Genomic DNA, 16,051 nt, shown 5'->3' on the forward strand with positions numbered 1-16,051 from the left:
TATGAAGCAAGCCGATGGCCAAATTCCTCTGCGTAACTATGGCCACACAGAACATCTTTTTTATTTCTAGGATGACATTTCTTTCTAAAATATGATAAAGAAGAATGAACAAGTTCACCTATCGGAACTGGTTATTGACAACCTGACCACCTGCCCTTTCCAAAATGACCTCCAGGCAACATGGAGCTTAGCCAATGTCCAGTTCCAAGAAAACTGACTAATAAAGGCTAATAGTGGATGCAAGTGCAATACTGAGGACGAGGGCAAAGAAAGGACCACGTTGCAGTAGAGTATAAGAAATGAGGAATGAAACACAGAGGAAAGCAGAGAAGAAGAGTATGTTCCCAGAAAAGCCCTTCACATTGTTGCCACTCAGCTTCCTCACTTCCAGAAGATCTGCCACTATCTCTTACTATGAAGCAACTGTCTCCTACTAGCTGTGAAACACACATTTCTAACACTACCATGGAGGCATGTCATGTCCCTCAAAAAAGGGCCCTCCAATCGGAAAGCTCTACTCCAGAGTCCCACACACTTAAAGCTTGACAAAGGTTTACACTACAGTGGCTAGGCCAGGGGTAGGCAACCTGCGGCTCTCCAGCTGTTGAAGGACTACAAGTTCCATCATGCCTCTGCAAGTCATAGCTATAACTGTCAGTTTTGTAATGTTACAATGCCTCATGGGAAATGTAGTTCCACAACAGCTAGAGAGCCGCAGGTTGCCTACCCCTGGGCTAGGCAATTCCTGATAAACATAAAGACAACTGTGCCGGTGTTCTCTCCATATGGCTGCCGAGCACAGCTGAAACATACCAGGACAGCTACTGGAACACATATCCACAGTCCCAGTACCTTTAGAAACATGTGTGCACACACTCCAAAAAAGGAACTTCAGAGGATTTGGATTAACAAGGCTGCATACTCAGCTACTGAGACAATTACACTGCAAGCCACCTCTACATCTCTGCAAACCAGGACGAAGCAAAGACTTCCTAATTAGAGTCCCCTGTCAATATAGGTTATGATTTCCCCCAACAGCTGTATATTAATATGAACCCCTTGTATAAAGTCCCAAAAATAAGTATAAGGGGAACATAGTAGTTATTAAAAACAAATGCATTTAAAAAATTACATTTAGCCTTTTGCTAACATTATCTGTAACCTGCACTAGAATAATAACATATTAAATGTATCGAATTGCTGATTTGCCCATAAAAAGGTTTCATGTGTACAGTATGTAGTATATATTTGCGTAGATAAAAGGTACATTTGCTGCTATACAAGGTACACCAACACAATAAGTACTTCAAAGTGTCTTATAATAAAAGAAAAGAATATGTACAAAATGTACAACAGCAGTTATATAACAAGCTGTAGACTTAGGAGGATATACATATGCAGTAAAAATGCTAGAAAAGACAATAGCCCTTGACCATGTCAAAGTACATATGTAAATATGTAGTACTGCATAATAAAAGCAGTAAGAGTTAAAGTGGTTGTAAAGGCTGGACGCTTTTTACCTTACTGCATTCCCTGCATTAAAGTGGAAATCTTTTTTTTTTTTTTTTTTAACTTTTATTAAAGCTTACCTGTAGGTATAGTGAATATCTCCTAAACTCTCACTGTTTACGAGATAGTCACACTGCATGCAGCCAGTAACATCACCAGCACATGAGCTCTGAAGGGACAGCATACCTGTACCATCCCTTCAGAGCTCGTTGCCGTGGCTGAAACTCCCGCGAGCATGCGCGGGAGTGACGTCATCGTGGCTTGGCCGCTCAGAAGGCCAAAGTACACGAACCCAGTAAGAAGACTGGGTGAAGATCTAAGGCAAGTACTTCATAATGTGCTAGTACTAGCACATTATGCCACTGTCTTGCTGGTTTAAAAAATAAATAAATAAAAAGGCCATGGTTTACTACCGCTTTAAGGTAAAAAATGTCCCTCTATTTGTTTTGCCCCCTCACCCCCTTGTGTACTCATCTGAGCCCGATCTCAGTCCAGAGCTGTGCCCATCTAAGCGCCTCTCTCCTCGCTCACAGAGATAGCAGCAGCCATTGGCTCCTGTTGCTGTCAATCAAATTCTGTGAACAGAGAGTTGAGCCGAGACACTGTCTTTGTCTATGCATGCCGGCAGCATGGCTCGGGAGCAAGCCCACAGGAGGGCCTCCATAAGATGAGGTTTCCAATGGGGCCCACTGAGAGGAGGAGAAGCAGAGAGCACCAGTTGGGGACCCAAGAAGAGGCAGATCGGGACCGCTCTGTACAATACCCTTGCAAGTATAACATCTTTTTTTTTTTTTTTTTTAATTTGAAGCCTTACAGTCACTTAAACAACCTGTAATGACTTACGGACCAGGTGGAAAATGAAGCTCCAATCACCAACCCCTTTCTCAAGGTGGATATTTGCTCCATCCCCCACTTGAATTTATATAAACAAATCTGCGCCTGAATATTATAATGATCACAGAGCAGTATAAATGACTATTACCATTGCATGTGCCAGTAACTTTAAGCAAGAGCGTTCTTGTCCTTAACACCTATTTGACATTAAAAAGTGAAATTCACTAATTGTATCAACTACCAAGTCAAGTAAGAACAGAATAAATACAGAAAAACAAATAGCTGGTGTAAGTGCTAGGTCACTACAGAGACCAGTGGTCTCCCAGGGGCCAAATGCAGCCCTTTGCTTCCTTTTATCTGGCTCTTGGGGCACTATTTTCATCCCCATTTACCAACAATGTGACAAAATTCCCCCCACTGACACCAATGAACGGGTTAAAAATCCTCTCAATGATACTAATGATGGGGAACAATAACGGGGCAAAATTCCTCCCAATAACACCAATGATGGGGGACAATCTCTTTCAATGACTCCAATGATGAGGCACAATTCCACCCACTGACACCAAAGATGAGGTGTTGTTTATTCTCACTGAGGTTGGGACGTTTTCTACTCCCAATGGCTACAGTGTGGCCCCCCTTAAGTCTGAAGGATAGTAAACCGGCCCTTTGTTTAGAAAGTTTGGAGACCCCTGACATAGATTATTTAAGTACATCTAAAGGCTCCTGTATGACAATCTAAATACGCAACAATCCACTTATCTAATTACTTTATGAAGTCTCATACAAATAAACAAAAACTTCCTTTACCTTTCCTGACTCAGCCAAATTCCCTTTGATTGAGCTCACAGTGGGGGGTCAGGTGAGCAACAGAGATAAAACTGTCAATCCAGAAAACAATTGGCGGGACTGAGTGTGGCCAGGTGATGTTTGACAAGCTACAGGTTTGTGAAACAGCAGTGACAATGCTGATAGCCATGCCCCCTGCAACATTTTTTTTTTTTATCCCACTGTAGTTCAAGTATGAATAGCTTACATGAGAGAAGCAACTCTTCTCTGATTTCAGAAATAGTGCAGCATCATGACCACCAACAGTAAGCTGCAGTAGCTGGACATCACTGGTCTGATCAAAAGGTATTTGTGGGAATTTGCAAGAGGAATAAGAGAAAACTGTGCATATACACATATAACTACACTCACCAACCACTTGATTAGGTACACCTGTTCAATTGGGAGTTTGGAGCTGCGCTGTATGTCTTTGGATGAACACAGCCGGGCCCATAAGTGCACCCACGCGGGTGCCCCCATAGTATATGGCTTGCTAAGGGGGCACTAGGAAGAGAGGAGGAGAGGCCAGCGCTGGTGGGGGACCATCAAAGAAGAGAAGTTAAAGGACTATATTCTTGCACAGAGCAGGTAAGTATAAACCTCTTATTTATTTTAATAGGAAAAAATAGCTCTTGAAACCACTTTAAGCTTGTTTCTGACCTGGTCTATTAATATTGTCAATGTGCTTTGTGTATTACCTTCCTCTGCCGGGTTTTCACCAGTGTCTTCAGATTCTCCAAACGGATTTGTGCGCCTGAAAGTAGAAAACATAAAAGAACTATTTGTACTACACAGCACGTATATCATGTAGGCTTTATAGTATAATTCATGGAACACTGTAAGTAAATTACCAGTGCTCGATATTGTGCTAACTTTATTACATTATCATGGACATTTTCTGCATCACTGACCTGTAACAAATATCTAAACAATTTACAAACTATGAAAGGCATGCATCTCTCAAATGAAAATTCAGCATTAAGGCCTCATTCACACCTCGTGTGCAGAAAAACTGATAGGAACTGATGCACAGATTTCACTTGCAGAGATATCAGTTTACATCAGTTTTCATGCGCGTTTCAATGAGCTTTATACTGGTTGCAGATTCCTGCGCAGAAAACATCTGCACTTGATTTTAGTGTTGTGGTGTGAACAGGGCACATAGAGAACAATTGATTTAGTTGTGCCCTTGCAGAATGCGTGCAGAAAAACTGACATCTCTGCACCATGGTGTGAATAAGCCCTTAAAATGGAAAACTGAAAAGAGGAGACCAGCAGAGTGCCTCAAATTTTTTTCTCTTACAAACACAGAAACCTCTCTCCACTGCCTAGAGGTCCAGATACAACTTAATTCCAATAAAAGTCAGAAGGACCATCCAGAAAGTAGCCAAAAACCTACTTACAAGGCCTGGGTTTGTAATCACACTGAAAGAAATACCAGCAAAGGTCTAGTTCACTTCTAGTCTGTTCACATTGTTTTCAATGAATTCCTGATGAAGGGGGCATTTTTGGATCCCCAAATTGGCTACTTTTGGATTGTCCCTCTGACTTTTATGGGAATAAAGTTGCATCTGGACCTCTAAGCAGTGGTGTGGCACTTAAATGTTTATTTTAATTAAAGTACACTACAAGCCAGAGAGACTGTGGATATCCTCAGGGGTGTAGGAGTCACGTGACCTGGAACCAGATTATTTACATCAACATCAATACTTTAAGATAGCAATAACAATAATATGAACTTATGGGTTCAGTGCTATTTCTTCAACTTTCCCCTTTTAATTTTTATTCTGGCATTTGCTGTCCCACTATCTAAATCACTATTATTGCAGTATTACTCACTCTCTGTATTGACTTGAACCTGAGTCTGTATAAATGAAAACTGGCATGTTGCCTAGTTCAATCACCACCCTTTCTTTGAGCCGACTCTAGTCTTGTCCACCCCCATTAAAGCACAAAAACAAAACTTAACAGCTTAGAATCATGTGACATAAAGTTGCATTCCCAGCAAAAGCAGATTTTTTGATTTACAAATATACATGGAATAGAGTTCCTCTTTGAAGTGACAGATCTCATCTAGCAGTTAACATATGAAGTAGAGAAAGGTGCACAGTCATGACAGTGACGTTTTATACCGGTTTCCTCTGTTTTGGTCCTGGAATTCAGTGGCTGGCAGAACAATGTCAAACTGAATAGGTGTGCCCGGGACTATTAACTGCTCTGGCTGCAGTTCCTCTGTGCCATCTTCAGTCATGTGGTTAGTAGGCTCTCTTTGTGGTACATTCTGTCTTAAACTCTCACTGTACAGATAAAATGTAGAAGCACAAGCCATCATCACATACTGTATATTAAAGTCCGACTTCAGCCATTTATTTAAGTTTTGAACAGATTTAAAAAAGGTAAATGCTTCTGTTGAATTTTTATTGCTGTCCAAGATCCCTTGGGGAGATATTACCTCTATTCCTGGCCCTCTGACAGCCCGTGACAGCAGGAAAAGAAACGTAAGGAGCAATTGTCAAGGGGGCAGGAAGTCACAGACCATAATAATAACTTGACAAATGTTCAAATTATTCCCCATTTTACTGTAAAATTAAAGTGTTACTAAACCCACAACAGTAAAATCAGTCTGTATATGCAGTAAAGCATGCTTGTTATACTCACTGTGGAACATAAGGGGTTAATCCTCTGCACTGTGTAAAAAGGCTGTTTGATCTTTTCTTCTCTGCCCCTCCTCTTGTTTAAATGCCTATGCTGATCAGACAGATTGAACTGTGCCTTTCTGCACATGCTCAGTTTAGTGTGTATTGCTAGAGAGGTTTTTTTTTCTGGGGAGAGTGCATGTGATCAGAGCAGGGCCAATCAGCACTCTCCAGACAGAGGTCAGGGGATTTCCATCCTCCTAGAGAAAACTCCTCCTACAAGCTTTAACCAGTGCTCTGCTGAAGTCACAAAACTGCTCTAACTGCTGATGGGAAAAGGTAATTGGCAGGTTATATTTAGTAAAATAATTGCACTTCCATGTTCTGTGTACTGGTGGAGACCAGATATAGTGAATGCAGGGTCTTGGGTTTAGAAACACTTTTAAGTTGTGTAACATCTGTATCAACACTGGAGAGATTTACCTTTGCCTTCCCTCCCAACAAGAAGTGTGGGGAAATCTCCCCAGTGGGGACAGATATCACAATAAAAAGCTGAGACAGATGTTCTAGGTCTTCCCTACTCTGTCCAAAACTAAAAATAGGCAAAAAAATACAAGGTATATTTATTTTGACAGTCCCAGAAGGTCTGCACCATACTATATAAAATTAAAAATGTTGGAATGTAACAAATACAGTCCACATGAGGGATTTTACCTGTTCTGTGTATTTTCAAGTCTCCTGTCAAAGCTGGTAATAGGGGTAACTGCCTCTTGAGCTGTTTGGTTTAACTTGATAGCTACAGCCTAATAGAAGAAATTGATAACAGTCAGACCATTAGGGCACACACAACACCGCCAAGATAATCCTTCAAGAATGAATTACCTCTGGATTATCTGTCAAGTAGATCTGTCTTGAAATGTTATTAATAGCACAAATCCACTAAACCAAAAGGAAAAGAAAAAAACAAATGTAAATTTCATGTAAGTGGTCCATCTTCAGCATACATTCGTCTAAATACTTCCAAAGTTTGCTGTTGCAATTTAAGATAAAATGAACACAATTTACTGTTTCAGGATTGAGGTCTCCAGGTCACTCTAGAATGTATGAGAACATATGGCCAAGCATCTTGAATTCCCTGCTTTATATGTTTTCCAGAGAATTACCCACTTGTGAAGGCAAGTTGACTAGAAGTCCCAGAAAGCAAACTTCTTAACTGTGAGGTGTGCATGTGATCATTAACAGTGGTGCTATACTAGAGGGCATAAATAAAAAGGGGGGCACCTATATATAGTAAAAGAGAGAGAAATAGTTCGGAAAATAAAAGTATAATGGCGGGAACCACATAAAGTTCATAATGCTCACCACTAAATATACACACTAATTAATTTGCTTGGCCAAAATAGAAAGCATATTGGTAGGTGTCCAAAACCTTACTGACAGATGTAATATGCAGAAGTGTATTAGACCATAGAAACCTATAAAATGATCATTAAAGCCCAACTCCAGGAAACTTGAATGTTCTCCCTTGCAGTGGGGTTGCATCTTCAATGCAAGGGTTAACTGCTCCTTTAAGTCTAGGTGGCATAGAATAGAAGATTTACTTGCTTGCTGATTGAATTGCTAGACCAGTCCCTGCAGCTTCTTCTACCCTATGCTCTAGCAGTCTAAGGTCCTAGTGTCATTAAGACCGCTGCAGAGTTTATAGCACTGCACTGGACGTGATGAAAGCAATGTATAGTCCACCATCAAAGAATGAGGGAGCATAGTCCTGCCAGGAGAGCAGAGGACTGCAAAAGTAAAAGTATTTTTACTCTCTCCTAGAATAAGTGTGCAGTTAACCCCTGCATTGCTGGCATAGTGCTCTAAAGCCTTGTACATACAGTATGGACTTCAGCATGTGAAAGACCAATGTGTACAGCAATCTTCAAACAGTGAAAATTTAAAGAATCCTCTTACTCCCTATAAAGAGCAGAGATATGTGAGTGGGACTATATATATGCAGCTGAAAAATCACACAAATGGATAAAATCAATTTTTTTTTATAAATTTTTTTTAAATGACACAAAAAAACCCCACAAACTGCTTAATGAAAGTTCTGATCTTATGTATATTACCAATATGTGGTATCTGGCGTTTCATTGATCCTAAACTCGCTTCCCCAGGATCCCCGTCCATTATATATACAGTAAGTCAGTTGTTCTCTATATATGCAGCTTGTGTCCTCTAATATCACCATGTATTAATGTGAGACCATGCAGAGATCCAATAATAATAAAATCCCTCAACCCTTAAAAACCAAATTTCAATATGTATGCCCATACACTGAATATGCATGGGAATCCCCTATAAATATATAAATGTGCTATAAAGGCCACTTGGCATTTTCCATCACACCAGCATGTCATCAAACTCTATGCAAAGATGCGCCTATGCGATTGGGCTTTGCGAAGCGTGTTAACCACTTCAATACCGGGCACTTTTACCCCCTTCCTGCCCAGGGCAATTTTCAGCTTTCAGTGCTGTCGCACTTTGAATGACAATTGCGTGGTCATTCAACACTGCACCCATAAAAACATTTTATCATTTTTTCACACAAATAGAGCTTTCTTTTGGTGGTATTTAATCACCGAGTTTATTATCTTTTGCTAAATAAACAAAAAACCCTGAAACTTTTGAAAAAAACTAATTTTTCATTTTAATAAAAATTTGCAAATAAAAAACATTTCTTCATAAATTTAGGTCAAAATGTATTCTGCTACATTTCTTTGGTGAAAATACCTCAAATTAGTGTATATTAATTTAGTCTGTAGGAAAGTCATGTCAGGTGACAAGTAGAAATTCAATGTTGGTGATCCGTGAGGAAGTGGCTGAAAAACGCACTCACCAGAAAGAAGATATATATAAGCAGTATATATCAAAAGCCCATGGATCCTCAATCCAGAAGGAAACAAAGCTGGTCCGGTCACAGAAAGTGGGTCCCTCCTTTATGGATGCAGCAACAGATCTTCCTCCTCCCAGTTAGGTGTAGGATTCCAAAATCAGGGTTCTGCAAACAAAGTGCTCCTGTTTCTTGATAGTTGTTTTCACTGGGGATGCAGCAGTCCTCCGAGATTGGAGGCAGTGGATTATTTCTTCCCTATCTCCCTCCTCTATTCAGCAATACACCTGTGTGAAAACCATCTCCATCTGGTTTTCACACAGGTGTATTGCTGAATAGAGGAGGGAGATGGGGAAGAAATAATCCACTGCCTCCAATCTGGGAGGACTGCTGAATCCCCAGTGAGCAGAAAACAACTATCAAGAAACAGGAGCACTTTGTTTGCAGAACCCTGATTTTGGAATCCAATACCAAACTGGGAGGAGGAAGATCTGTTGCTGCATCCATAAAGGAGGGACCCACTTTTTGTGACCGGACCAGCTTTGTTTCCTTCTGGATTGAGGATCCATGGGCTTTTGATATATACTGCTTATATATATATCTTCTTTCTGGTGAGTGCGTTTTTCAGCCACTTCCTCACGGATCACCAACATTGAATTTCTACTTGTCACCTGACATGTTTCTATGAACTGGACTTGCAGTGGACTTATTTCTGTTTTATCATTATTACCTTCAGCGCTGCACTGTTTTTTTATGTTAATCTTTTTGTTGTGATTAGCTGTGATTGGGCAAAGCTCATCACATGATACAGATGGGCTGTGATTGGCCAGTCTGTACCATGTGACTTCTTTGATCAATCACAGCTAACAACACAATTGTATACAATGAATGGCATGACAGGAAGCCATCCATTGTATACAATCGACCTGTGATCTGCTGTGATTGGTCACACGGTCACGTGACACTGGCAACAGGCCGGTGTAGTGATATGTCATCGACTGTGTCCCGTGGACAGATCACACCGCTGTGCGGCCCCACGGCCATGTGAACAGCTGCTTTTGACAGGATGTCATATGATGCCCAGTCACAATGGCGAGTGTCCCGCCTGGCCATCAATCTGCTATAGGCCAGGCGGGAAGGTGTTAAACCTAAACGCCAGACACCACATACTGTTTATATACATAAGATCAGTATTTTTATTAAAGTGATATTAAAAGGTTTGCATTTTTTTATTTTTTTTTTTTAATAAACACGTCATACTTACTTGACCTGTGTAATGGTTTTGTGGGTCCCCCTGCCAGAGCTCCTGGCCCCTCCACCCTGCTGAGTGCCCCCATAGCCAGCTGCTTACTCTGGGGGCACTCTTGCATGCTTGCTCTGGAGCTGCCTCTGTGTGTCTCTGAGACCTTCACTGGCTGTATTTTCGCTACACTTAGTGATGGTGTCCACCGAGACATAATGTTCAGTTCATGGACATGGCAACTCCAAGCAACTCTACATACAAGCACCTTTGTTAAATCCTTTAAAGCAAGCTTTGGTTTCAGAAATGGGAAGTTACATAGATCCTAATGGGAGTGATGACTGTCACTTTTATCAAGCTACTAGCAAACTTCAGCAGGCCTTTAACAAGCTTTAAGTTGTTAAGTTGTGCTAAAACCTAAAGTGGTTGTAAACCCAGAAAACAAAATATAAACTGAATATTTATAGAATACAGCAATAGAGTATAACTTAATTGTCCTTCGTATGGCAGGGAAAAGAGAAGTCTGCCAGCTGTACTCCTCCCCGCTTTGCTAATGAAAAAAAAATATCTGACACCTTCAAAAAAAATGGTGATTCCATGCCCCCTCTCCCATGATTCATAGACAAGAATAGGAGACTCATGCACAAGAGCGGAAGTGTGCTTAGTTTCAAGTGGTTGTAAACCTTATATGCATCAGTTCTCAAAGACATGCACAATTTTTTAGTATATTCAATAAAAATCGAAAGCGTTGTATTTTTACCTCAGTATTTTCATCTCTGTGCCTGTCACAGCGCTTTCAAAATCTCCAGTCTGTGGGCGAGTCTATGAACCAGAGCTCAGGAGGCAGAGTAATGACATCACTGGCCCGGAAGGTTTTACCCCCTTCATGACAAGAGCATGTTTTGCCACTTTCTGGCAATTGCTCTGTCATGCAACATTGTACCCAAATTAAACTTATATAATTTTTTTCACATAAATAGAGCTTTTTTTTGGTGGTATTTGCTCATCACTGGGTTTTATATTTACTTATTTGCGATATAAACAAAAAAAGACTGAAAAGTTTGAAAAAACTGTTATAAAACATATCCAATAAAAAAAATCTAATTCCTTCATAAATTAAGGCCAAAATGTATTCTGCTACATGACTTTTTAGTTAAAAATAAATCCCAATGGGTGTGTATTAATTTGTTTGTTTGGTTTGTGCGAAAGTTATAGCGTCTACCAACTATGGTGAATATACTGTAATTTATACTTCGTTAAAAAGTGCTTGAAGTTGGTTAACAGCTTTGTATATGTGTTTTAGAAACTTGCTGTATACACTCCTCTTATACAAACTGAAGCCCACATGCACAAAGCCTTACCCTTATCACTACAATTAATGGAAAGCCATGTTGTCAGTTACAGCACCTCTGAATTGTGCTTTTTGCATCGTTCAGAAAATGTATGGTTTTGTAAATAAAAGGTAAGAGAATGGACAGGGAATAAAGTTGTTGGAGAACGACAGCCAACAGCAGCTTACCTCTTCATATTCCCTTTTTCCTTCTGCTTGGAGGATGATGCTCCTAGAAAAGCAACACAGAATAATGATTCTTCAAAGGAATTTGTCACAAAGCAGAACATCTGTGTGAGAAGGCTTTGATGCAACTAACCACATCCAACTTGTGCCTCAACAATAGATCCAGCCACTTAACACAAACCTTCAAAGAATCACTGCCTGGAGCTAGCAAGTGGCATATGAACTGAGAAATCGCTGCTTCCATCAGAACCTTCTCAAGTAGGTAATATCATAATGACAAAACCCATGTGCTTGTACACATGCAACAACCAGAAGCAGATGACATGTTTTTTGGTTTGTTGGGAAGATATGAAAGCGCTCTTTCCACTGATTACATAGCTTTAAAGGACTATCAGTCTATGGAAATTACACATTTTCCAATTATGTGACCAGTGATAGGCTTTGACAAAGAACCAACACATTGAGAATATGCCTTTAGATATTACAAAGTTGCAATGAAAGAGGATTGCACCATTTAAAAGATTTCATTTTGGCAGATAGAGACTTTTTTTTCTTACTTTTAGTGAATTGTAAAAGTTTCCCCACTGCCCAAAAATGACATAGGACACCTCAAGTCATGTACTGGAACTATAGCCACAGCTGCCCACCTTACTGAATCCAGAGTAGTGATTTAACCACTATAGTCACAATGTATTTTTTTTTTCTAATTTTTTTGGACTATATTAAAGGAAATCTACAGAGAATCATATAATTCATTAAAAGCAAGTAGAATATTTGGCGCACTCCGAGACAGAGTAAGGAGGTAGATGCGGCATACAATAGTATGTATACGCATATAATCATGAACAATATACTGTAATAAATATACAAATAAAATTCCTATAAAGAGTCCTAATGGTAATTCTGATGCACCATGGAGTGGGGAGGCAGCCAGCCAATAATGAGCTAGAGGGGTCCTGCGGAAGATCAGGAAGAAAGGGAAGGCACACTCGAAGTGCAGTATAAAAGCTTTTTAATGAATAAAAAGTGTAGTAATACAGGCCACTCACAAAGCATAAGTAGGCTTGTGCTTGTAAATTAATAAGCATCCGCTGTAGTGAAGGAGTGTGAAGCCTCTGGATGGATGGTGGTCACCGGCATCTGGCGGTGGTGCTGGTGGCTTCCAGCACGTCCTCCTAGTTCCTGGATTCCCTCGGTTGAGACGTCACTTCCAGTCTCACAGATGGACTGATGAGGGAGCACGCATGCTTCGAACGCACGCCAATACGCACATGATAACGGGGTTGGCATGCGTTCGGAGCATGTATGCTCCCTCATCAGGCCATCAGATGGCCTAAAGAGAAAGCATGCATGCTCTGAATGAGCGCCAACCCCCACTATCACGTGACCAGAAGTGACGTCTCAACCAAGGGAATCCAGGAACTAGGAGGACGTGCTGGAAGCCCTCAGCACCATCGCCAGATGCCGGTGACCACCATCCAGCCAGAGGCTTCACACCCCTTCACTACAGCGGATGCTTATTAATTTACAAGAGCAAACCTACTTATGCTTTGTGAATGGCCTGTATTACTACACTTTTTATTCATTAAAAAGCTTTTATACTGTACTTAGAGGGCGCCGCCTCTTTCTTCCTATAATTCATGAAATAAGATCATCAGGAGTCCACAAAAATGTAAATCTCCAGAGACCAGAGAGATCCATTTCAAAATATTCTAGAAATATAGAAGAAAAAAAAAACCGTATCTCAAGCCAAACAAAACACAAATTTCTCTACTGTGAGCAAAAGCAGACATCTCTAACTAGACCGAAGGCTCAGTTCAATAACTTATAATGCATGTGCTATTTGCAATAATTTTCAGCCATGTGACTGTCACATTCAGCTATCCAACACAAGAGAGAAGCATTAGTGATGTGCATAATGGGATATTTAATAGGGATCATTTACAGTAAAATATATCAGTCATTACAAATTCACATTCTCCATTCATGACCATTATCACTGTGACAGAAAGTGATGCTATACACAATTTTCTTCCCCAGAATATGAAGTAAGGGGACACCAGTTCTAATGTAACTACTGACAACTGTCTAAGTGGAACATTCCCCTCACCAGAGATTTCCTCTGATTTCTGTTGTGTCTCTGAAACAGGGTGTTAATGGAAAACTTTTCAGCAGAACACAGAAAGCAAAAAATAAAATTTACAGGGGTTTTGCAGCCCTTCCCTACTCAATCCAAAAATAAAACATAAAATCATTTAGATTATACATACACTTTAATTTATGCCATATTGTCAATTCTGCCCTTTGGAAAGGTGAGAATCGTTTTGGAATCATCTTGTTAAGGGTTACATAAGGTACAGCTGCTCACAGACAGCAGGGGCAATTGAACATGCAGGTACAATCTGATTGGCCACAGGACAATGAATGAGTGTTCTATGTAAGTGTAGAGTAGGCCATAGGTAAGTAAAAAAATAAAAGTTCTGTAGATCGAAAATCAAAAATAGTTCATATAATTGTGCCATTATATGATTGTGCCAAATAAAGTGTTTATCACAATTATTTTAATAATCTAGTTTCAGCTGAATTCCTCAATAGGTTTTCCAGGGGAGAAATTAGGATTGGATTGTTCAAAGTCCTAAATTGGGTCTGGATAGCATGTCAGAGCTGGTAATAGTAAAACAGAACAGTAGGTGGGAGATCAAAGTCCTCTTGCAGTTGTGAAAAGGATTTAAACCCCTGCAGGGTATATAAGTGAGGTATTTAATTCCTCTGCAGGACCATCTCTGAGCATCAGGGATGGAGAGTAATTCAGCCTGCAGAATACATTATACAACATCAAGGGCAGTTGTTTACCAGAGCTATCTGCACTCAAGTTATTTGCACATTTCCATTACTCACGTTTTTCCACTGGGAGAAGTGATCTGGAAGCAGTATCGCCTGTCCTCGCAGTCCACTGCCATAACAGAACAATTGTCCAAGTCTTGAATAAGGCCCCCAGCCACCTCACCCCGGTGCTGACACATTAGGTTTCCACCTTGTGTAAAGAAATATAGTCTCTCCCAAGTTGTGGTGACCAGGCCTGTTTTACTGAAATGTTCAAAAACTGAGATTAGTTTACAAGTGAAAAGTACAAAGATTAAACAGCAGTTGACTGAGGTAACAGGCATCTAGATGTATAATCTTTAACCATTCTTTCATCATTTAAAACTGTTGTCAATTAGAATTATTTCATTACCAACTAGACTTTGATCACAAACTAAACTTACTTTAAATAAAACACAATGGAGAACACCAAATGGCACCACTAAATGTTACTGTAATTTATAATCATAAGGCCTACAACACGATGGATAAAACTGTAGCAGGCTCAAATTCAAACCACCTGGAAAACCAATCCAGATAGAGAGGTAAAAATGTCCAGTTGCCATAATTCAGCTGACATCTTGAGGTGTCTTATTTCCTTTTTAGAAAAACCCTGAACAGACTAATACGTTTGATAACATGAAACATCTCATTGCCAATTCTGGAACATTGGCACACTATTACATGTCAAAAGAAGTGACAGTTGACAGTGACTCATCCTAAAAAAAATCGGAACTGTATTTCTGCAAGAAGGGACACCAGTTACTTATGGCTGCAAGGTACCAACAGAAACACACATCAGATATGCTCAAATAGAAAACAAGATGAACATAAAATTGTATTTGGTCGAAATGTATCCACCAGTATACACTCACCAGCCACTTTATCAGATACACCTTTCTAGTGCCAAGAAAATATCCCCCACACCATTATACTACCACCACCAGCCTGAACCATTGACACAAGGCAGGATGGATCCATACTTTCATGATGTTTACGCCAAATTCTTACCCTACCATCTGAATGTCGCAGCAACCAGTCTGCCCATTCTGCTCTGATCGCTGACATCAACAAGGCATTTTCGTCCACACAACTGCCGCTCACTGGATATTTTAACTTTTTTGGACCATTCTCTGTAAACCCTACAGATGGTTGTGCATGAAAATCCCAGTGTATAAGCAGTTTTTGAAATACTCAGACCAGCCCGTCTGCCACCAACAATCATGCAACGTTCAAATCAATTAAATCTCCTTTCTTCCCCATTCTGATGCTTGGTTTGAACTTCAGCAAGTCGTCTTCACCATGTCTAGATGCCTAAATGCATTTAGTTGCTGCTATGTGATTGGCTCTATAGCAATTTACCAATCAATTGAACAGGTGTACCTAATTAAGTGGCCGATGAGTGCATATTGATGGGCGGTGAGTAGCAGTTACATCAGATCATGGATTCTTGAAAATAATTAAAAAACTATATATTCTTTTTTATCTGTCCCACTTGGGTGACAAAGGATGATGATATGCCTCTAAAAATATGGCAATGTGGTGAATTAAAAGGCAGTGAACAGGATTCTAGATGTCAATATCCGAAGAAGGTAGTGACACCAAAATAGGAGTACTACCGATGAAGCATTGGAGACTCAAGTATTGTTAATTAAGTCCAGGTTCCCATTTCAAACAAGAAAAAAAAAGTAAAGTCACTTGAATGTCAGTACTGAAACACTTCATACTAAAAACAAGGCCAAAGACAG

The 16,051-nt window shown here is 40.1% G+C and overlaps 1 protein-coding gene across 2 annotated transcripts in view; it reads right to left on the reverse strand.

The window, feature by feature from the left end:
* APPL2 (adaptor protein, phosphotyrosine interacting with PH domain and leucine zipper 2) overlaps positions 1-16,051 on the reverse strand; it is a 100,530-nt gene that overhangs the window by 21,915 nt on the left and 62,564 nt on the right. For both annotated transcript variants that reach the window (XM_089651848.1, XM_089651846.1), the window contains 6 exons: positions 14,340-14,528; positions 11,445-11,487; positions 6,690-6,746; positions 6,522-6,610; positions 5,304-5,468; positions 3,870-3,925 (listed from right to left, as the gene is read on the reverse strand). In XM_089651848.1, the coding sequence (XP_089507974.1) occupies positions 3,870-3,925; positions 5,304-5,468; positions 6,522-6,610; positions 6,690-6,746; positions 11,445-11,487; positions 14,340-14,528 (599 nt within the window). The remainder of the gene's footprint in view (positions 1-3,869; positions 3,926-5,303; positions 5,469-6,521; positions 6,611-6,689; positions 6,747-11,444; positions 11,488-14,339; positions 14,529-16,051) is intronic.

The sequence above is a fragment of the Staurois parvus genome, unplaced genomic scaffold (genome assembly GCF_062004578.1).
Source record: "Staurois parvus isolate SC_StPar_1 unplaced genomic scaffold, SC_StPar_1.0 ptg000025l, whole genome shotgun sequence".
Classification (NCBI taxonomy): domain Eukaryota; kingdom Metazoa; phylum Chordata; class Amphibia; order Anura; family Ranidae; genus Staurois; species Staurois parvus.